Below are 24,715 nucleotides of genomic sequence, written 5' to 3'. Positions count from 1 at the left end.
GAAATGACAGTTTGGTAAAAATGAAGGCTCTGGGTTCGAAAACAAGACAAATGGACAACGAGATGTAGTTACTCTAGAACTAGGATATGAAACAGCAGTTTTTGTGTAAAGAATCTCCAGTGGCAGTATGCATTTTGCAGCTCTTGCACACAGGGAGATATAACTATTTTTTAAATTATTGTCATGGCTTAGAAATTATATTCTCCAATTTAGTACTCCCACTAAAACCACCCTCTGTTCTCCCTCTCCCTCCAACTGGAGACACAAAAGGCAAAGACTATGGGTTGAGATACGAGCAATTTACTGGAAACAGAAATGAGATAAAAATTAACAGCAACAGCAACAAGAGGTATAAGAAAATAAATAATTCTCACAGAAAAACTCCCTGTAAGTAAACAATACCAGACAGCTCCCTCTACCACATTTTCTTGACTGGAAGAAACCCCCTCTCCCTGGAAGAGTCCCTTTCCCTGTCCCTGGCAATTGTGTGAGGGGGCACAGAAAAATATCAGGGCCATGCCCCTTCTGGCTACCACAAAAAATTAACTCTGTCCTGGCCAGAACCAGGACAACAGTATTACATACCTGACAGAGCAAACCAAAAATAATCCTCGGGTGTGAATGTGAAGGACAGTAATTGCTCCCCATCACTGACACAGAAGGGAGAAGAAAATGCAGGACCTTGTCCATGTAATATGAGTGACTGGACTGGGATAAGGTGATATGAGAAGGATAAATCATATATCCACTTCATACTTTCTATCCAGACTAGAATAAGGGACAGCTGGTTTGGAACATCCATATAGCAAAAGTAGTAACAGTCAAATTTGTGAATAATACCATGCAGGGATAGGTTTTAAAGGGAAAGGGCTAAAAATAGATGACTTTGTACAATACAGAAGGCCGAGGGGTGATCCTTTGAGTGAAAAGCTGAAGTAGCAGTTTGGAAAGTAGTGGGATAATAAGGCAAGAAAACTCATGAAACACAAAGGTTTCTTTCAGAATTCAGTAGAATTCTTCATTTTTGTGGTTACACAAATGAAGTTAATGTGGTGGCAGAATACAGGAAAGAGCCAAAAAGAAAGGTAGAGCAGAAAAAGGAATAAAGAAACATGCTTTAGGCAACTATAATGGCGTGACAGGAGCACAGAATATTACAACTAAGTATCCAGGATACCAGAGCACCATCACAGAAAAATGGCACAGAAAATTTCAAAAATTATCTGTGAAGAAGTAATTGTCAAAAAGGAAGAATAATACATCATTATCCCCATAGAAATAGCATTCAGATGAGCAGGGTCACTAGGCCAAGTTTTGGCCTCAATTATTGCATTGGTTTTCACCGCAGATTTAATTTGTATTTGAGATTTGAATTCTGCCCAGTGTAAAACCAACTTCCTACTGGTGCTTGGAAGGAACAAACTATCTTATGGACATCAGCAAAGGCAGTTATGAAAGCTGTCAATGTTCATCAGACAGATGCATCTTAAATCATCTGAGCATGCAGCTAATGAGAAATCTGCATTTAAAATATGGGACAGTGCTGTAAACACAGAGACGCAGGGTGTGCAAGCATATCCACTGATTTAACAAAGTGTGCTTTGGGCTCTGAGGAGGCTGTTTGCTCCCAGGGTGGGTGAAAGGCACTGACACATCTGGGTTTGTCCCAGTGTCTGCAGTGAGTCAGGCTGACCACACCACACTGCATGGCACGCTCTGGCCACACGCTGCCCTGAAACTCCTCTGGCCATGCAGAGTCCCCAGGAGCTGCCATCACAGCCACAGCCTCGGGCCCTACATCTCTTTAAAGCTGCCTCTGGCAACAGATGGACACCATTCCTTGATCTCAGCGAGTCCTCTGTCAGCCCTGGTAATTCACTCAAGCCAAGGACTTGTTAACTGATGAGTCCTGAGTTCTTTCAGGTCATCATGATTCCTGGTGATAAGGTTTCAGCCAAGTGTTGGCAGTACTTCCAGCCAGGCAGTACTTCCAGTCACAGGGGTTGCTCTAGATTGGAATCCATTACTCCTTTCAGGGAGGTCCTAAGGAACAACCCTGGGGTTTCTCAGGTGGCGAGGTACAGATCTTCCCACCCATCTCCAAACGCCTCCCAGATCACTCCAAGGATTCCTGTGGATGGCATGTGCACATCTCCGTGCTGCAGCTACCTTCTGTTCCTGCTCAGAGATGGTGCAGACCCATCAAGCGTCAGGGTGAGACTGGAACTCTGACGAAGCTGAGGAACCATTTAGAAATGTCTCTGCTCGAAGCACTATTGAATATGTAAGCAGTGAATATATTACTGAGGAAATTTTCCATGTATTTGTTAGTCAGATTCCTAACTTGGCGGCTGTGTGAATATCTCAGCTGCTCCTGGATGCATTTGCAGCAATGTGGCAAAGGGCTTTGTTCCATGTCCCTCCGTAGAATAGGGCAATTACAGAATTATATTTTTATAAGTGTAGGTTTTTCTAAGATTGATTCCCTATATTTGTCTCACTGGGACTGGGTTAGTGTATGTTCTTTCTGTGGCACGATGCCATCACAAACTGGAGCTGGGGAAGGCTGCAGCTGTCTGCTTGTTATTAACTCAGGGTTAGTGCAGAGACCAACGTACATTGGTGCTCCAACACCCAAACTGTTTCCCAGATACTTCATGAATGGATTCCCACTTTAGTATAACAAACCTCTGAGTCACTTTTAATACTAAGATCCCACTTGCAAATGGTTTATGAGCTTACAAAAAGGACTTTTAACTTCTAGGACTTTTATGAATTGGATAGCTAATTAATCTGATTCTAATGAGTCAATGAGTCAGCAATAAACTTCTGCTGTCCTCACTGTCATGCCTAGCACAAACCATACATGTGATCAAATACCGGGACAGATGTCCTGAGAGGTTGTGGAATATCCACTCTTACAGATATTTAGAACTTGACTGAGCAAGACTCTGAGCAACCTAATTAAGTCGGTGCTGCCTTAAGCAAGGGGTCGGATCAGATGATCTCCAAAAGTCCCTTCCAACCTATTATATGATTCTGTAATACATTTTGCCTAAAATATTTACCTTACTAATTCTTTATTAATTCTTTTTCACTTAGAAAAGCATCTCCATTTGAAAAACTGAGTTCTGTGCAATCGGTGGAAGTGTGTATATGTGAATTGACTCAATTAATCTGAGTTTAGATACACCAGGCAGCTGGAAGGGAGCTTCCTACAAGCAGCTTTGAACTTCTAACTTTCTTTGACCTGGTACCATTAGGATTTGCCTTCAGTCATACAGCAAGAGCCATCCACTCTTTGAGATGTACAAAAAGATGGGTTTGAAGACCTAGGTCAGCTGCTCATGAGGTTAAAAAGATTTTCTTAGTCATTAAATGGATATTTTTCAGTACTGAGATACGTTGTGAAGTCATTCCTCGGTGTCTTTTCAGTGTTTAAATGAGCATTCAGTATTCATGGTGTAAGGAGAAGAAGGAATGTGCTAAGCTGGGGTGTGAACATATAACATGCTCCATGGCAACAGCTGTATATTTGCTCTTTGTTCAATATGATGGAATCAAAGGCAGGGATAAGAGGGATAAGTTGCCAAACCTTTACCACAAAGCTAAGTGGAAAATGCTAATCAAAATATACTTGTGTTTTCTGTACCTGTCCTGGAGGTTTGTGCTGAAGTAGTAATACAGTGTTCTGCAGGATAGGATGCTTAGATGGGACTTCAAGGTCAGAGTTTGTGTTTCTACTCCTTGTCACCATCTCAACTCTTCTCTTTGCTTTTATGTGCCTCATCCAAAAAGAACACCCACTCTATGAATTAATTTCTGATTAATTTCAGACCTGGTGTGGAAAATGGGAAAGGTGCATTGAAATAATTAGTGTGTAGAGCAGTGTACAAAATAAAAATTTTGGGGAAGCAGATCTGTTTTGAAGTCTAGTGAAAAAAAAAGGAAAAAATCCCAAGATGAACTTGTGCTGTATATGTGCATTTTGTACTGGTGCTCACTGCTTTCATCTCACAGTTTGGGAGCAGATATGCAATATAATGGCCTGATAAGACCAAAAGGCTCCTGGCATGCTTGGGAGGGGAAAGAAACTCACAAGATGAATACACAGGGAAAAGACTACATCTGGATTATATGGCTCTGGAATAACATATGGAATTTCTGATCACACTTCAACTGTTGTTTCTCTCCAAAGAGCAGTTGTGTACAAAGTCATACATAGAAAGAATATCACAGAAATAAACAATAAGACCCACAATGGAGAGGTGCTATATTCTTAGTACCTCAACAGAAATACTGAAGAATACTGGGAAAAGTTTTGCTTTTATTATGCTTATAGTTAATTATATGTGCTTACATGCTGTATTCCAGTGAAGGAACATAAACCTCACCCTTTTGGAGTATTTTTAGGGCTAATAACTAATGTAAGGTATCTGGAATAAGTAGATTCTGCCTTCTAGATAGTAAGAAAGTATTAAGTGTTTTGAAGATTTCAAGATGATGTGCACATGTTTAATTTTTTAATTTTAATTCCAAGGAAACATGAAACTTTTGTGGTCATGCAAGAGGATTTAAACAAACCAAGTCTGTTTTTAGATAATCAGATGATTTCCCTAGAGAGTATATATTTCCCTAATTACCACTCTGAAATGTTATTTTCATAGTAACAAAGCACCATGTAAACCTATCCTACTACATGGATACTAATGATCATTGCTGTTATTTAGCAGCATTACAGGTGGAGCTTAGAGCAGTGAGCACTTTCCTTTAATACGTAGCGTGCAATAACGTTTGACTTGTTCTTGAAATGATCAGAATATGTTAATCACAAAATCTAGTACAGAGTGTCTGCCAGAGAAGTGCTAATGATTGCCCAGTGTGCCCCAAAGACAGAAATGTTAGTTTTGCTGTGCAAAAATTTGGTGTTATTCTGGAAAAGACCTTGCCCTTGGCTGCTGAATGTCACATGGGCTGTGCAGGCAAAGGCAGCACAGGCAGCACCGTGTGCTCCAGGATCTTTACAGCTCTTGCCTTGCTGATTCCATTAATGCAACAATCATAAATAGTTAGTGCAGGTTTTAAAAGGCAAGTTTGCACCTGTGAATTACTTCTAGAGGGAATCACAGATATTTTATGACACGTGTAAGGATAAATACTGGTTAGATGACACTGGGGAAAAGTGGATGGAATAGTCTCCAGTTTCTCTCTAAATGGCTGCAAAGAATCTTCCAAAGGTGACATTAAGAAAAAAGTGTCTGAATCACCTGTACATCTCCTATACTTTGCTGGAAATGTTCCTTACTCAGATGAGTACTGTGAGGTGTTTAATAAATTTCTCTGATAGCCATAGAATATCAAGTTTTTATTCAAGATAGTCTGAATATCTTTTTACTTTCAGTTGTTTGGTGATGTACCTTCTCATTTTTTAAACCCTTTGTAATACTATACGTATTAAAATGGACAGTCCTGTCCAAGTTAATCAATAAGCCACTTAAATTTTTTTGTAAGGGTCAGAGGTGCAATTTATCTTCAACAAAAAAAAATCTATTTGGCCTCAATTTTTTTTAATAGGCTTTAAAAAATATGATTAAAAAGTTAGATCTTTAAGGAACAAAGATATTTTTGAGGTTCTCTCCACCCCACAATCTGCATGTTATTATTTTGGTTTGTCTCGATTTCGAGACAAATTTCAGGAGAAAACACCTTGGAATGAGTGTTTCTTTTAAGGAAAAAAGGGCTTCAATAGCTCCCTTTTCTTCTGTCAATGAGAGAAATTGATATTGGGGGTGAAAGTGAAAAAAACATGTTTATTAAAAATATAAAAATCGAATAAATATTGAATTGTGTAACTCTCCCCCTGGAAACCCAACCTCAGCCTCTCTGGGCCAAAGGCACTTTCCCCTGGGTGCAGTTCCGGGCACAGCCAGCAGGGGCGCTGCTGGCTCCCGGCCGGGCAGGGCTGCGATGATTCCCCCGGGGCTGCAGGGGGCGCTGTGGCGCTGGGCCGGCCGCCTGTCTCTGCACGGTAATGGCGTTGGATGGAGAAGGAGCTTCCCGTACAAACCCACCGGGGCAGCGATCCCCGGGTCCCCTCTGGAGAGCAAAAGGAGCAGGAAACCTCAGGAACAGCAAGCTGGAATGGCAGGGCAGGCTCACCTGCGGCAGCAAGCTCTGCAGCTGTAGCTGGACCACGGCACCTTCCAGACAGCGCCAGTGTAGCACAAACCCTGGAGCAGCCGTGGAGGCACGTCGGGGACTGGGCAGCAGCAGCCCGGCTCCAAACACAGCAGAGAGTCCCTGGAATTGCTCACTGGTGCTAAATGAGGGTGTTCCTGGTCCTGGCGGGCATGCACCGGCTCTGGGCTTCCCAATGGCAGAGCAGCAAAAGAAGCCAAGCTGGCAAGCTCAGTCACAGTGCCAAAGCAAAATAAAACCCAAACCAACCAACCAAACAAAAAAAACCCAAACCAAAAAGAAGCAGGCAAAATGCACAGAAGCAGCAGGATCCCTGGTCAGAGACACCGGCTGCACATATCCAGTTGAACGGAACGTGCTGAAATGAAAGGGTTGCCTCCCACCCCGCCCCCCAACTCCCTCTGGAAACTCCATCTTGGCTCCCAAACATCGTGAGAGACAGCCCCAGAGCTGGGGCAGGGACAGCTGCCACTCTGGACACAAACAAATCAAAACCCCCCAAAATGATCTGGGATAATAAACCATCCCCAAGACAAGGTTCTTTCCCTTTTCTGGTGCCCATCTAGTCACAGACTCCTAAGTCAGCAACATTAAATCTAATTATGTAAGTAATTGTGGGCATTGTTCAATGAAGGGCATCCAGTGACAATCTAAATAAACTGTGTGTACAGTGAAAAAGTGTGTAATTCTAAAGAATTAGAGTCTGAAATCACTTGTTATTTGAAACAGCGCAAAATACTGAAGTTTCTGCTCCATTAGAGTGATCTGCACTTTTTAGTTTATTCACACACTAGAACTCATTCTCCAACAGTTGGTCACCATGCCTTTCTCCAAACTACAGCTTTCTCACCACTGTTTAACATAAAAAGCTAATTATATCCTGTTCATCAAATGTTGTAAAAATAATGGTGAGACAGACTCTGCATATACGAGCTTGAGGTTTCTAGCATTTTAGGTGTTTAGTGTATACTATAATCTACAATGTAAACACAGAACTATTAAAATAATAGTGACCTGCTGGAGTAAATGACATATGATATCAGAATTTTTTTTCAATGTCACCAAAGTTTTCCTTTTTTGATAAATGTTTATTCTGTGGCTATAAACCTTTGGGGATATAGTGTCTTGATAACACTAAAAACCCAAAGAAACATAGATTAAAACTCAAATATAGATCTAGAACAAGTTTTGCATATCAGGGCACCAAAGAAGTCCCAGAGCCACTCTGTTAAGAGGAAACCATGTTTCTTTTCAGTATGAGGGCCCAGATTTCCTTATTTGTGTGTCAGGACATTACTTACAGGCTCACAGTTACAGATTTGAACACCACAAGGGACAATTATACCCAATGAACCCATCCTGGGTTGCACAGGAACGTTCTTCATCCATGTTCTGCATGAGGTTCCAAATTCTGATTTACTTAAACCACATTATTGCAAAGTCATCATGTCTTAATTTGAAGAGATTCACAGAAAGTACACCATTGCTGGTAGTGAATCCAATCCCATAAATAGAATGCTATAACCTTAATGTTAAAAAGTGTGCCTCAACTCTGATTTTGAAGGGTAAACTTCCAGCCACTGGCACTTTTTATATCTCTTAGTTAATTTAATTTTCCAAACATTAAATCCTGCAAAGTGGTTTGCAACTTACTGAACAGATGGTCTCAGTGTTTCTTTACATTTTGTAAAATTTGGGAGCTAATGTGATGGCTCTGTCTAAAATTTTGTAGCTGCTTTAGAGTCATATTCTGAAACTTCATCCTAGATGTTAGGGTTCATCACTTGTGTTTAAAGTTCAAATTCATGTTATCTTGTATATTACTGGGAGAGAGCAATTTTATGAAGTGTGTAACTATAATAACTGCATTCACCAGATCAATATCAGTAACTTCTTTCTTAGTTAGTTTTCTCAGAAAAACATTGCACCTCTTAAAATGGCACAATTTTGACTAACAAAAATGGAAAAATTGAATTCAAGGAAGATGTGCTAAGTTCTGTGCCCCAGTTTTATTTTTGGTAAAAGAAGTTTATTACTTATTGTCTTAAATCCGTACCCATGTGCTCAGTCACGTGGCCAAAGAGACGTTTTCACTGTGCTATACTGGATCACTGCAAACAACTATATAATTACCCACATCTGTCTACAAACTGCTTTACATCTGCACAGATCTACCCTGCTGGAAACAGGAAAACAACAGCCTTGTTCATTTGCAAAAAGTTCAAGTGCTACATATGTATTTGGATTAATTTAGAGTCATAATACTATCTAAGTGTAAAAGCTTAAGAAGAAGTCGTCTATGAAAGATTCACATCTATAAAAAAATAACAATTTACCCGAAAAATTTTTTTTTTCAGTATTTGGGTTATTAAAAATTGTATGCCATGAATTCAAAATACCAATTAAACAAATTGAAACAGAACACTCTAGGAGTGTTCTGAAAGCAGACACATGAAACATTGTAAGGAGTTAAATAACTCGAGTTAGTGTCTCACGTATTTTTTACCATAGTAAAGTACATCCCCATTTTTTATCCAAAGAATAAGTGTCTTTTGGATATATGTGCCCAAAAATAAGAAAGGGGTTGGTTTTGCTGACCTGACAGACCATTCACTAGGCACAAGTGATTCACCATCAGCTGCATTTGGGAAATGAAGACGTAACAGCATTTTCTTCTCAATCTCAAACTGACTAAATAGTTTGCTGAGCCTGTTGGGGTATGTAAAAGAGCTGCTGTCACTTTAGAGCAGACAGTGAACCAAAAATTACATGATTTTCTCAAATGAAATTCATGACTAGTGAATCAATTTCCACTGAAATAACCCAGATCTGCATCATCAGGGAACTCCACGGGGTAAATTCAGTGAGTGTTTCCATTAGTGGCACATGAGCTCCCTGGTCCAGCGCAGCCAAGTGTGAGGGAGACAGAGGGGGAACATCAGCAACACTTTCCTGTCCTTGCAGCACTTCTGTAGCCTACATGACATTCAAAAATACACCCTGAGTTTAGTTTGGAGGTGAAGCTCTCTGTGGAGTCAGCTGTGGATAGCCTGTCATCCTCCAGGCTTTCCTGAGCATGGGGGCAGCAGAGAGAGGCAGAGGGATGCCAGGGAGCTGGAGATGGGCAGGGGCAGAGCAGGGCTGCCAGGGGACTTCCAAAAACAAGGCTAGCAACATCCAGGGAAATGCCACTGGCAGCACAAAGGGAATGGATGGGAAGAGCAATGGAGCAGAGCTGAGTGGAGAAGAAGTTCCTTACAGAGCCTTCAGAATAGAACAAGTGGTTTGTGACTAGGAATGATCTTGAAATGGCTGTGTGTATTGCCCAAATTGTACATCCCTGCTGGTGAAGTGACTGCCTTGTCCATATGCCACATGGGAGATTTACTGTTTGTCTGTGCTACACTCACACAAAAATGAGCAGCACACATCTACCATAAGGAAACATGCAGCAACCCTGTTGTGTTCTAGGATGCCATCCTTTTCCTGGAAGAGAGACACAACCTTTTGCTCCAGGATCATTCTGGAAAATTGTGAATATTTTCACTTAACGGCCAAACCCTCAGGTATCTTTTGGTTTTAGATACCTGAAAACCTTTTCAATGGCATGTTGGATATTTCCCTAATCATCTCAATCAAAGGCTGCAGATTTTTTATTAGTAGAAGTCACAACCTTACACCACTGGCAGATTCTGATAAGCGATTCACACAGCATTGTACTTATAGCTGTGTAAAACCCAAGATCTCCAGCACTATAACAACCAAGGTCAACTTAGTTGGTTGAAGTTCTGTTTTTAAGTGACTTTTATAAAAATATTTAGCCCTAGGGCTTTTAATTTTCTTGGTATAGCTACCATATTTCTCAGCATTTGGTATTAAACCACACTGAAATAATTTTATAAAAGCGATTTTTTCGTTTGACTGTTCCAAAGTAGACTGTCCAAGGATAGATAACTTACAATACACATCCATTAATGAAATTGTAACGTAGCCAGAAAACAACTGTGATAGTACTTTAAAAAAAAAAATTATACTAGTTCATCACCCTGCTTTGCCAAAAGTAAGACAAATGCTGTTGCAATGAATTTTTCCCTTTGAAGGTCAGTGTCCATACTGTATATGGAATGAATCCTTGCCATTCATGCTTTACCAGAACAATATTAACATTCATGAACATTACAGCTTTAATCATGTGATGAGTCTGGTTAAAAACCTTCCAAGTCCTTATCTTCTGAACTTCTTTCACAAAGCAAATAATTTTGTTTCTACGTGAGTGTGGACCTGCTGGACTTCAGTGAGTGTCTGTGACCACGGTGAGCCGTGGCAGTGGAAGCCCTTTGCAGCACAATGTCTGATCAACTTGATGCTGAGAACAGCTGCTGAAGTGGGTGAGCTACTTCCACTGGGGCTGCTGATGTTGCTGAAATTGGTGCAGCGTGGAACTGGTGCAGTTTTTCCGAGCTCTGCAGTGTACAAGGCTCAAAGGTCAGACTGAGAGCGCTGCTTTGCAGGACTGAGAACTCCAAAGAAACTTTCAGTCCTATATAGGATTTATTAAGCTCATTAAAATAACACCCAGTCCTAGACGAGCCACAGCTTTACTTACTCTCTGTTGTGGCTCTTGAAACTCAGAGTGTGATTCCCTCACACAATAGCAGTGAGAAGCCACAGATCGAAAGCAGCTGCCACCATGTTTGCAGAGGGGAATGTGCTCTGAGCACTCAGCAGTTTCTGTCCCACAAGTGCTGCAGCCACCGGTTTACCCCGTTCAGAGATGTCTCTATTTGAGTCACAGGTTCAAGTAACCTTCTCAGAAATGAAGCTACAGACTAGTCACTTCAAAAGAAAAAAAAAAAGCCTCAAAACTGGCTGTAAACCAGCCTTGGTTCATCCTCTGCCTCCCTCAGTTAGGCTGTATCTGTCTCTGCAAAGCCACACTGCACTACTGTATAATCAGAGGGGGAATGAAAAGGTAGGTCTTGCTATCAGTTCTTCTGTGAGATCTAAGGCTTATCACACAGCTCCTCTGTTAACCCTGAGGCTTACTTCTCAAGTACTTTCTAAATCTTGAATAAGTGATATATCAACTACTAAATATCTGTAGGCAATCCTCAGATATCCCCTCAATGCCTGAGAAAGTGTATGTATTTAAATGTACATCCAAAACATACCTTGGTGATTTCTCAGTACTAAACAACATCCTCAGTGTCTAACCCAGCACTTGGAAAGATCAACTGCCATTACACTGCAACTTTTAAGATGCTTGTTATCGTGGAATGGCTGCCTTTTGGTGGTAACAGGAGCAACAGCAGATGGATATGAAGTAAGAAAGATGTTTAGGAGAAGTTATGTTAAAGCTGTTCTGAGCTCAGAAAATCCTAGAATTAATAAGGGAATCTGGACATCTTAGAAAAGTGTTATATTAAAGCAGAATTTCTTTCAGTTAACTAAAGGAATTCTGCCTTGTAGCTTGGGGATAAAAAAAAACTTTAAAAAATATTGTCCTTGGTTTGTCAACTGTCCTTTGGGCACATATTTTCAAATGGACTGTAGAAAATCAAGGGTTGTGTAAGCTAAGATATACTAGCAATGCAAACTGCATATCCAAAATAAAAACTATATGTAAACTACGTCTCTTATTGATCAGTAAGCAAGACCGTTTTTTCTCTGTAAACTAAATAGGCTACAAGAGTAGCAGTTAATAGCAGGGGAGGAAATTGCATCATTCACGGTACAAATAGAAGGTTCAGTTCATGTTAAAAGGAGACCTGCCTTTCTTCTAAACAGAGCAGGTTGTCAGTGGTGTTTGACATGAGTGGATGAAGCACAAAAACTAACAGCAGCACAGTTGCAGAACCATTTGAATCACAGCCCACAGCAGCTTGTCAGTAAGTGGTCACCCTGTGCCGCTGCCATACCTGATACGCTTCTGAGAGGAACTCACTAGAAATACTGAACGTGATGTCCTGTCAGAAAGCCAAAGCAGAGGATGGTCAAACAATGCAGGAAAAAGAGTTGTCATCCTTTGTGGTGCCCATGACAAAGCTGGGAAGATGCTATTCAGCTGGGAGAAAGAACAGTCTTCCATCAATTCTGGCAATTTCTTAATGCTTCCTGAGGCAGCAAGACACAGCTCATAGGAGATTATCAACTACAACTGGTAGTCCACATGTTGAGCCATGCTGCTCTTCAATGAAAGCACATTCTCAGTGTAACAAAAGATTGATGAGAATAATGCAAAGCTTGGGATGTGTACAATGAAAAAAAAGGAGTGTCTTCCTTGGAGCCTGTAATTTTTATTATCTTGATCCATTTGATAAATGCCATACAACAGACTGTTGACACGAACCTTAGTCAGCAGGGAGAGATGACAAGGCCACCTTGGCACTCCTGCTTTAACCCATCACCTGATGCAATGCATAGGGAAGGCAATGGAAGTCATTTGCTGCTGCTGAGAAGTCTCCTTCCAATGGCCTCCAAATGCTGAGTGAGGACAGGGGAGGAGCACAGCCCTCTGATGCTCTGAGTTCCACCAGGCCACACAGGCAGCCTGCTCACTGCGTATTCTGACGGTGTATTTACACTTCAGCTTCCCTAAAAGCACTAACACATCACTATTGTGTAAAGAATGCTGCAGAAGGCCCTAAACCAGCAAAAAGTAGAGGAAGGAGCTGATCCAAATCACACGGGCTCTGAAGGTGTTGCTCAGCACATTGATCCTCAAATATTTTCCTCTGAGAGACGCACATTTCCCACAGTTAATTGATGATCACCATTCTTGACACCAAGAGGCAAATAAAATGCAGCACTGGGAAGGCCATAAAAGCTGCCCAAGGGTCTCATCCTTTTCCTTTTCTTAAGAAATCTGAGAGTTTCTCTGTGTGTCGGGGGAAAGAGAAGCTATTTCATTGGTATATGTTAAAAGAGATTATCAAGCACAACTTTCTCTGGTGTTTCTGTTACACCTTCTGTGTACCATCAGTGCACATAAGACATTAACAGACCATAAAGGTAAGTTAGAAGAACATTCAGTCTTATTGAATTTTGCTACCTGAACTGCCTGTCTATTTAATTACCTGTCTCACACTGTTTTTATACATAAAGACAGAGAAGTGGTCATTTTGCATTTCCACTGTAAAAAATGAAACAAACAAAATACCCTAAAACCCACACACAAAAACCCACCCCCAGAAATAATTTCTTTGTTTATTTTTATTGATTCTTTCAGTTTCCTGTCACTTTTATCACTGTTTCCATACGATGATGCATTTTGCTGACTGTACAAATACTGCATACTGCAGTGATGTATTAATCTGCAGCAAACAGTAGCATAAGGTCTGTAATAGTGACCACATGAATAGAACACTGTCAAGTTCTTCATCATCTCTACCATGTCCTTTTTGACTGCTGTAGTACAGTACATTGGTTCTGACTTGTCAGCACAGTACAAAATGATGAGCCAGTGCTAATATTTACTGGACACAAGTTTTTTCTCAACTTTCCCAAATTTTAGATTGTGGAAAGCTTGAGTTTATGCCACTGGACTCTATTACAGACTCTTGCTTCCAGTCACTGCAGACAAATCACAAATTTCTTGCCCCTCCTCAGCCAGTATTTATCATTCTTTCAAGAACTTTCAGGTTACTTTCCCTGGAATCATGTGAAGTCATTTTTGAACATAAATGTAGTTTTCCCTCTAATTCCTGGTACTTAATTTGGGATCTAAAATTTCCCTCCTCCTCCTTGTATAGCTTTTAATATGTGAGTCACATTCCTATTTCATTTGAAACTTTGCTATGTTGCACCATTACTGAACCTAAGTTTCCTACTTCCTCTGCTTATGTAGAGATAAATTCAGTCGCTTCACATCAAAGAAGGTCTTCCTGTGCTGTGTCATCCTAAATTCATGCATTCCCATTTGCACTGCAGTCTGCTATTCCTCCCTTACATTAATCACCAAAACAATTTGTGATCAACATCTTTGCAGTTTCTCTCAGAACCCATTTACAAGCCCTGTAAGCATTACTGTGCCTTTTCCTTCCATGTGAACCCAGCATTTCTCCAGCACCTTTCCTGTCACATTTCCTATGCTAAAATACCTGAAACTTATCACAAAAGATTTCTGGAAGACAAATTCATTAGGTGCATTAATGTAATTTCATATTTTGCAAAATTGTCCCTTCCCCAAAAAAATGAAAAATATGAGAGCAAATTTCAGCTGTGTAACATTTAAAGGCGAGTCCATTAGCAGAGTCAAACAAACTTTACAAAGTAGTCTTCAAAAAAATTATGTAATGTCACAATTTAAGATCTCAATTATTACTAAGAATAATAAAATACATGAACAACGCTCTTTCCTTTGTTGCAGTGACTGCCAAGTGATGTCACAAAAAAGTTCATTGTATATGTGTGAAAGAATTTGACAGGTCAGGCTGGTCAGTTAGAAATGAGACTGTTTTATATATCAGTATATTAATAATCACCATTTCTGGAAAAAAAAATAAAACCCTAACAACAGAATAGCCACTTGATGGGTTTGTTGAAAGTTAATTAAAAGTTAGTGGCTTTTTGATGTATATTCAGGTAAGGCAGACTGACAATTCTGTATAGTATTAAGGAAGTCTATGAATCTGATCCAAAACCATAAATGTGGGAAAGCTGTGGATAAACCCTTTTAGATGCTGAAATGCTTTTCTGGTAGGAGAAACCTTGTTTTGTTCATCAGAAACATATTATTCCATTAATGTAACTTTCCAGTAACACTGACTCAATCATTTGCCTCATGCCATGCATTTACTGGAATGTTTTCTAGTTTATCTTTAACCCCTTCCGTCCAGTTATTAAGCTGAGCTACAACAAGGAGCCAAAACTTCATTTTTATTACAAAATTTTGATTCAATATTACTTTATTACCTCCTCTCTTCTACGCTTTTGTTGGCTTGTACCACACACTGCAACTTGTTAGAAGTCTGGAATAGGCTGCCCTGGGCAGTGGAGGAATTAGCATCCTTGGAGGTGTTCAAAAGGTACTTGGGATCACAACTTAAGAGGTGAAGATGGTGGTGCAGTGTTAACGGTTGGACTCAATGGTCTTAGAAGATTTTTCCAAACTTAATGATTCAGTGATTCTCAATCTAGACTGTGAAGGCTCTAAAGCAGAAATCAAACCCACTGTTCTGTTTTGTCTTTTGCTTTGCAAAGATATTAATTCACAAGGGTTAGGAATTAGAATACTGGGATTCAGCTTGTAAAGCTTGTGTGTTTGTGATCTCTGCACACCATATCAACACCTTAGTCAATAACTATGTTTGTTTAATGACTGTAGTAAGTACAAAACTAAGAACTGCCATACGAGGTCAGACTAAAGGTCCACTTAGCTCAACGTATTGTATATTCAAACAGAAATTAGTATTGGATACTTAGGAAACAGCATCTATAGAGTAAGTGCTGCCCTTGCTCTGCCCTCACAGTTTCTCATGATTAGCAGTTTAAAGATTGGTTTGTGCTGAAAAGTATAAAGGGATCAATCTGCCAAGAACCTGTTTTACCGTTCTTTGAAACCTTTTACAATTCTGATTTTCACAACATTCCATGGCAAAGAGTTCCAAGATTTAAATACTTTAAAGTACTTCCTTTGCCTCCATCACTTGCCTAATTATTTCCTTTGCTGCATATTTTTTCTTGTGCAATGATAAATAGCCTTCATCTCTGACTTAACCGAACATCCCCCATCTGTCTTTTCTACACCATTCAATCACTTCTTTACCCAGCCAGAAAGTTTTCTTAAGGTGTCATTTCAGTGACAGCCACTCCATCCCCTGCAACACCCTGATGGTCCTTCTCTGCATCACTTCCAGTTCTGTGTCTCCTGGCAGTGGCTGCACTGCTGCAGAGGTAGAAGCACCATGTTCCCCAGGGACACAAGGATGAACATCTTGTCTTTCATTCTCAATTGCTTTTTTAATAACATACAAACTTCTGTTTGCCAGAAGTCTGGTCCCATGGACAGGACACCCATTAGGAGCTGAAACACATTTTCTGGCTTGGTTTCATTGGAAGGGAGTGCAGTCACTGCTCTCCAAGACACTGCTGTGATGCAAGCAGAGGTGTGGAAACTGGGGATCACCCGGAGATTCACTTCAAAGGCATGCACGTGACCCAAATTAAAATACTAACGTGGACACACCCAGAAACCTTCCACTATGACTCCAAGATTTCTCCAGAATAGTAACATCTTCTTCAGGGCTCATTTTTATGCATGTATAGTCAGGATTATTTTTCCGTTGATCATTAGCTTGCATTTGTAAGCATTGAATTTCACTTGCTGTCATTCAGCTCTTCACTGCCAACTTTTGTCTTGACAATTATAATAATAATAATAATCTATAAATTATCCGGAGTAAATGAGATTATTTTCAAGTAACTGATGGCTCTGTTTTACAACACAGGTCTCATTACCAGTGTTTGAAACCTCTATTCATAGACACCTCTCTGTAAACCAGGTGGTCCAAGAGATGACCTAACCTTCTGAACCACAGTTTGGTTTTGTTACCAGCTGCTCCTCTGGGATCTTACAAAAAGGTTTTTTGAAAAACCCTCTGCACCAGCCAGAGTCATTCTTCTCTAAATACTGACCCTAAGATCTGTGAGAAGGCCTATAAAATGTTAACTCTTGTCCAAACCAAGACATGTTCACATGTATCTGCTAATTCTATTTCTTTTGACAGGTACTACTAATCTGTATGCAATGGTGCTCAGACTCAGCGCTGCGTACTTCCTCATATTCCTTCTTAATCCATTTGGTATGAGCACATATAAGTGATTAATATAAGATGATTTCACCAAACCCCAACAAAATCTAAAGAAATGCACTGAAGAACCTGAAGGAAGAAAACATCCTCATTGTTTCTGGTTTGCTCCTCTGAAGGAATGGGGTGCAAATTTTGTGGGTATTCTATGAGACATTTAGGAAAGCTCAAGTAGGGGAACTGCTATTTTCAGACAGAAGTGTCTGACAGATGTTTTAAATCACGTTTTTGTTTTAGTGTTGTGTAGTAGTCTCTGCTCATACTACCCTTTACCATTTTGCAAGAGTCAGCCTAATTCCTCTTTTTAGTGAGGCATGAGAAGAATCATTCTTTTCTACACAGGTCAATCTTATCAATTTCTTGTGAAAGTCCTTAGAGATCTAATAGATTTCCAGCAATATTTTATATCAGGACTCTTAATGAGATAGTATTGAAATAGTAGTGTAATCTACATTTGCTCTGTGTAATAGAAGAAAACAGACTCAAGTGTATTTCCTTTTAGTGTTGCAATATTACCAATGTAAAGTTTTACTAGTAAACAAAGAGTGTGGCATTGTAATTCAACAGGCAGAAAGGATGACTTTCCTTTTGTCAAAACCAAAATATTTGCATTTGCATGAACGTACATTACAAACATTTGACTTTAATTATATTGTTCTAATAGTCTGAATACAAGAAACAGTTAAGTATTTAATATTTTTTTGCCAGTGTCAGGATGCCAGTGCTATAAAATGTGCTGCAAAAATGATCTGAAAAATATATCGATAAGAAGGAACAACAAAAAGGGATTGCACTGATGAGAATGTACAGAGCCAAGAAACTGTACTAATGCTAGAAGTCAAATGAATGGACAAAGAAATGCTATTTACAACATAGCTGGCCATCACAATCACTCCATTGATTTAAAAAAAATAATTAGCCCATTTCCTTCAATATTAGACCACATTTAAATTTTGCCATTATTTGAGCTGTCTCTCTCAAAATATTTTAACTTCCAGAAGCAATTACTAAGCAATGAGTTTATTGCTGGATTTTAATATTCAATCAAAGACCAGCCCAAAATAAAGCAGTGTATTTGTCATTGGAGGAAGTATTACAAAAAATGATGCAATTTTAATCTTTGGATAGTCATGGGCACTGAACCTGGACACTGAAGGGAAGGAAGCCTGTTCAGTTCAGTGGCTTTGGTGGCACCTTCACTTCAAATGTTCAGGTTTTTAAGAGTGACAAGGGTGTATTTCAGTGTCCCTCCCAAGCAGCAGCACACTTAAGACTTATACCTTGAAGCAAGCTACGCTTGAGCCAGATAAAACACTTTATCAAGATCGTAACAAGAAATCAATTGGTTTTGGGTGTCCCAAAATATGCTCAGCAGTTTACAGTGTAATGAGGAAGTTGGGCTTGTGGTAACAGTGATGATGTAGGTAAACAAGACAGTCATGGGCATTGCAATGTTCCATATGCAGCTCTAAACTGGAATTTCTTAGTAAGACAATGAATATTGCCAGAGTTATCCAGGTCTGCTTTTGAACCTTGCTTGGTAACTTTAATTTACAGAAGCCCCATGACGTGGGCAGAGGGGATCTCTGCTTAACTCTTTGTTACCATCTTTATACTTCAATCTATACCACAGATGATTGCCCAGTTTAGGATTGAGGAATACAGTCTGCACTGCAAATCCCACCACATTTGGAACAGAGTCCTGAAAACTTTCATTAAGCAACAAAATTTCTGGATTTCTACCTACTGAAGCTAATACTGCTCAGAGGTTACTTGATTTTGAGGACAGTTGCCTTCTAAACACTGATTTTGAGAACAGATCAGTGATAATGTATTGATAAATAGCTGATTGTCCAAAATAGTTGTTAGTAAAGCTTTTCCACTAAAAAAATGGAAAAGGTGTTACTTACAGACAACCAAATCTTAGAGCTTGTGAGTGCCAGCTTCAGTATTACTGAAATCAGCACTGCATCCACAGCGTGCCAGTGTACAGAAGGAGTAGGTGCTTAACTGCTGTATGTTCCACAAATCCTGTATCAAGCCACTGTTTTCTGCTTGTGAAGTCAGTCCTATTCCTTCACCACAGAGCAGTTGTATAGAGCTTGATTTGAGAAATAATAACCTTTACTAAAATACACCATCTTCTTCCAAGTCACCTCTTAGAAAATACACACGTGAAATAATTAAAAAATAGATTTCTGCTTTTCAGTTTATTCAATAAGCAGGTTTGAGTATGTATCTCTGCTAAAAAGTGACTCCATTGAAAGAGATGCAAGATGGAAAGTACAGCATTCAAAAACTTGCATTTCCTTGTAAAGCCAAAATGATTTTCTAAACCCTGCATCTCAAGCCAAACCATGCATCCAAAAGTTCAACCCTGTTCTCTCCCATCTGCATGTCTCCACATGTCATAGGGATTCAGCAGCCCAAACAGTGCCATTATTATCTTCAAGTTTTGACTTTGCTGGTACCTGAGTGCAGGTATAAATGGGAAATGTTGCAATTATCTGGAAGTATGTTATCTTTCTAGTGGATCATGTGAGCTGAAATAAACTGCAGTTCATTCTTACACTGCTGATTAAACAGACTAAGATTGAATTGAGATGTGTCACTGTGGTGGACATGCTCCTAGCCATGGGCATTGCATCATTTCAGTGAGAAGATGCTATTTTTAAAAATGTCATTCTTGCCTTTAATGCAATAACTATTGAATTTTAAAGACTGGTTTTATTATTGTGATCCAGAAACGTATACGTGTTAAGTCCCCTTCAGAGAACTGGGTGTAATCTTTAGATCACTTATCAAAGGTACAATGGTAAAATAACACTTTAGATTTCAACTTCATCACCCCTCAAAGTCTAATGGTGTTCATTGCATACCAACCCCCCAAAATATCAAATTAAAAGAAGCATCGAAATGTGTTTAAAGAGCATCTCTGTAACGCTGATAACTGGTCACATATTCATCAGTAAAGGAGGTTTTTATTGCAGTAAAAAGGATGCTCTGGGCTCAGAAAAAAAAGTGAGGAGCACAGTTCATATGGAATTTTTATCCCCTCTACAGCCATCTCATAGACTTAAAATACCAGAGTCTGTGAGATAACTGTCTGGGTTCAGGTAATGTACATGGAATTGTACATGAAAAACTAAAAATGTTACTTCAAGTTACTGAAAACTTTAATGTGAAATCAACAAAGTTGGGATTTAAACGTAAATACATTTCCCTTTCTGTCTGTTGCCGAAATGAACGAGTCCTTCCTGTCAATGTACCCAACAGAGTATTGAAAAAGACAAGGCAAACCAGGGCAGCCTTACTGAAGACTACTCTGAAGACCCTTTTTGCCAGTCCTTTATTTTCAGATTATTATTTCAACAGAAACATGCACCATAGGTCTTTAATATTTAACAGGTTACCTCTTAAGAGGAAAAGCAAGGGGAAAAAAAAGGAATATTCCATGACACTTTCACCCACTCATAAAAGCTTGAAATCATAAGCACATGAAAGTCAAGCAAAGCCAAACCAGTATTTCATATAGCCTGAGAATTACACTAAAAGATACACAATATTCTTTACTGGTAAAGGGAAAAAAATGTACTTAAAACCATCAAAACTAACACCTACATTTTACCATATAATGGAATAATTAGCTGTAAAGTGTCTTGGTTCTACCACACAGGTCTAGAACTGACTACCAGGAAACACAGAACTCCTAATGGGTGTTCTTTTGCTTCTAGAATAAATCGGTGCCTGTTTCACACTCCTAACCTAAATGTAATAGGAGGTATTACAGATGATTAAAAGCCATTTCTAACTGGAAAAAGGCACCCACCTAACCAAACACTGAGGTTATTTTGTCTGTGATCTTATTTTGCTTCAATATAAAGTCAGAAATTGAATTTATCTTTAAGTTGAGAAGGTTAAAAAGCCTTTTAAAATGACATGACAGTAGGAAATGAATGCACTGACAGGATAAATATGCACATCTATGTCCAAAACTTCAAAATTTATAAAAGTTTCTTGGGCACCACCAAAGTACAATGAGTTCATGCAGGCAATATACACACTGCACTTTTTCCATGTGCTTTATCAGGGCTTCTATATCGTGATTGACTTTAAAAATAATTTTTCAGCCAGTATTACATTCTCCAAATTGCAGAGTTAATTATTGGTCTTTCTTGATGAAGTTCAGTAAGACTCCTTGAAGGATTTGGATATTACTAATGAGTGAGAGAGGAATCAGGAGTGCGCTACACCTTTGGAATGTCACCATAAGATCCAAATTATTTATTTACACCCACAGTCCCAAATTATTTCAAGGTAAAATCCTGAAACTATTTAATGGTTATTTTGTGACCCACATAACATTTTACTTGTTCAAGAACTTGTACTGCTCTGAAGGCACAAAGCACTTCATCTCACTTGCAAACTGGTGTGGGACATCCAAGCTCTAAGAGCTTCTTTCTAATAAATCCCCTAGATGCAGCTGCTTTTTGGGAAGGGGAAAAAGCAGGAAGGCAAAACTGAGTAATCTTTTAGATGAAGCCACTACCATCCACACAATTGCTACCTATTAGACATACAAACTCTTCAGCTTTCTAGACATTTCTTCTGACCTCTGTCATGGAGAACTTCCCAGTGAAGATGCAAAATGCAAAATGCAAATGGATTGATAACTGAAGCCCTGCACACATTTTTGCCACATGCAGGTGAAGACTTTACACTATGACCAGTTGAGGTAATTTTCCAAACATCTCACACAACAAGAAAGGAACAGCAACACTTCTTCCACCTACCTGTTCTGGTGGAGACAATTCTTCCATATTGTACAATGATAAGCAAAAGTATTTCGAGTGGAGTAACAAAGAAAGGAAGTGATTCAGAGGCTCTGAACCACAGTACCAAAAATTCATTCCTCCATGCAGATGCCTGCAAAGAGACTGCTTACAAACTGAGCTGTTGGTCTGCTCTCTCACAGAACACACCAGGTGACCATTTGAGCAACCTCACTTGGATGTCACACAGTGACACTGCCCACTTCCAACTACCAAACATCATCATCTTACAACACAAAGATGATAAAACAGCAGAATTTTTTAACGATGAGTCAGAGGTAATCCAGCATGGCTACCATTAGCCTAAGACATACTAACTTTATTTCTTTCTAGAACTAAAACCAAATGTCTAAAGAAAACTCAGACAACACCAGGCAAACGTCTTCTATGCAGCCCAGAAGCTACTAATCCTAGAATTGTATCGCTAACTTTTTTGGGTCAAAGTTGTTCTTCACGGAACTCCCACTGGCTATTCTGGAGTCACAACAGCAATACAGCTGACATACAATATCCTTGAAATTACAAATTAAATGACAGATACTGCAAAATGGAGGGGGGGAGGAGGTCAATGACACTATCCAGATCATCATGTACTTCTGATAATTTAACACCATGTAGGAGAGTTTAAGTGCTGCTCACTTCAGAGGAGGTCTGTGTCACACACAGTAAAATACCATCCAAACAGAGCAATGTTATCCCTTAGCTGTGACCTCTGCTAAAGACTTCGAAAGACAATGACAAAGTGAAAACTGTCTACGTGAAACCTGTCAGATCCTGCACTTCTTGCACTTGAGTCCCTACAGCTGATCATCAAGATCATCAAACGGAGAATAAGTCCAACCATGTCCAAGCAACCACAGCAGCAGTTCTACACCCAAGCACACCCTGATGGTTGAGCAGTACCTATCACTGGCACACAGCTCCAAGTGGAAGGTGATGTTTTCTGTCCTAGCTCTTAAACTGTGCACTCCAGAGAACCTCAGTGCAAACGGCCATTTCACCAGGAAATGTGGAGCCTGAGGAGGTGCTCCAGATCAAGAAGTGTAGGACATCCAGTCATGTTTGGTGTTTTTAACACTTCCATCCTGGTTCCGCTTACTGCATATTTCAAACACCTATGTCCAGTCATTTTTCATTTCAGCTTTCTCCCTTCTTCTTCTCTGGCGTGGCAAGAGTGGCTAGACTCCTTCTCATTTGGGCCATTGGAACTGGGTGCCGGAGGTCAAAATTCGCCTGGGTCTCGCCCACTGCCCGGCGGCTCCTTTTTCCCTGCCTGTCCCCGACCCGGCGGCCGTCGCCCGATGCTGCCCCGCCGTCGCACCCCGGGCCGCCCGGAGCGGGGCCCCCGCCAAACTTTGCGGCCCGCGGGGAGCCGGGGCCCGGCCCGGCCGCCGCCCCCGCCGCCCCCGCAGCACCCCGGGCAGGAGGTGAAGCAACCTGGCGCCGGCTCCTGCACTTTGCACAGCGGGCGCAGAGCCGCCTCCATCCCTGCGCCTCCCGGCAGCGCTAAGGCGCATTTTTTCGCACTAATCTGCACATTCAGCACGTCCAGAGCGCCTATGACTTTACCTGGACTTTCTCCACTCTCCGGGCTCATCACACCGCGATCGCCTCCCCATCCTACCGCTAACTCTCGCTCTCCTTCACTCCTTCCTCCTTCCCTCTTGCAAGGCCTGCTAAGATCAAGCCCGATGGAAAGTAGAGAGAGAAAGAGAAAGAGAGAGGCAGCGGGAAGGGAGGGGAGCCGCTCCATCCCTCCCTGCCCCCCCCGGGCACACACGCCAGCCCTTTTCCCCCCACCCCAGCCCTTCCCTCGGCGATTTCCTCCGCTCTTCGGCAACTACGAGGGCTCGGCGGAGCGGCTCCGAACGCGCCCCCGCTGCCCTCGGCGGCGCCCCGGCCGGCGCCCCCCCCGCCGCCCGCCCGCCCCGCGGCCCCCGGTACCTCGTAAAGGTCCCCCGAAGCCATGCTGGGGTGCGGGACTGGGCTCCTCCGCGCCGTCTCCCTCTCTCCACCTCTCCCGCTCCCCCACTCGCTCTCTCTGTTGAGTAAACTGTGTTTTGCAGAATGACAGGCTTTGGGGCTGGCTGTGCGCAGAATCAGAGGCGAGGAGAGCGGAGAGGCAGGCGGCGGGGCTGGCGTAACCAGCAGCAGCAGCAGCTCGGGCGCACAGCGCCGGGAGCCGCGTCTCCCCCGCGGCGGCGGGGCCGGCGCCCCCCGCCCTCCCCTCACACCCCGCCCGCCGCCGCCGCCTCCCGCGCCGGGCGGGGACCGGGACCGGGACGGGTCCCCCCGCGCCCTCCCTCCGGGAAAGTCCCCGGGCCGCTCTGACGGCGGCCTCCTCTCCCTGCTCCTCCCTCCGCCCCCCTGACTTTCCAACTAAGGTGAAAAAAAAAAAAAAAGACAAAGTGTAGATCATGTATGTAGAAGTCAGTCTCATTTGGGATCCCTTGTGTGCATAGAACCTTCAAAATTGGAGCTGATTTTGGAAATCAAGATGTACATATAACAGGAGCAAATGGCACACATTGTTTTCCTATATTCCTGTATATCCTGAACAACAGGAAAGAGTCCAGTCCAGTATTAGAGATTTTGGGTTATGGCCTTATTTTTCATGTGGGTTGAAACTGAAGTGTGAAGTGGAGCTCCAGTGGCTTCTTCTCTTAAGCAGCAAATACCAATGTGTGAACACCTCAGAATCTTGTAAGCTGTAGTAGAATATGGGATTTGAAACTTGAAATGACAGGAGGTTGGGATATGTTTTATTAGTTTTATTTATATTATTTATTTATTAGTATTATTAATATTATTTATTTATTACATCTGGGCAAGATGTATTAGAACTGTTAAAAAGAATCCACAAATAGCAAGACAATA

General features: G+C 41.1%; 1 protein-coding gene across 1 annotated transcript in view; it reads right to left on the bottom strand.

Moving 5' to 3' along the window:
* CDYL2 (chromodomain Y like 2) overlaps positions 1 to 24,200 on the bottom strand; it is a 60,115-nt gene extending 35,915 nt beyond the window's left edge. Inside the window, exon 1 of the mRNA XM_041400917.1 lies at positions 23,783 to 24,200. Coding sequence (XP_041256851.1) covers positions 23,783 to 23,806 — 24 coding nt within the window. The 5' untranslated portion in view covers positions 23,807 to 24,200. The remainder of the gene's footprint in view (positions 1 to 23,782) is intronic.
* Positions 24,201 to 24,715: the final 515 nt, after the last annotated feature.

Source organism: Onychostruthus taczanowskii, unplaced genomic scaffold (genome assembly GCF_017590055.1).
Source record: "Onychostruthus taczanowskii isolate IOZ18803 unplaced genomic scaffold, ASM1759005v1 scaffold18, whole genome shotgun sequence".
NCBI lineage: Eukaryota > Metazoa > Chordata > Aves > Passeriformes > Passeridae > Onychostruthus > Onychostruthus taczanowskii.
The sequence above is the reverse complement of the archived record's forward strand: the minus strand, read 5'-3'. Positions and strand labels throughout refer to the sequence as shown.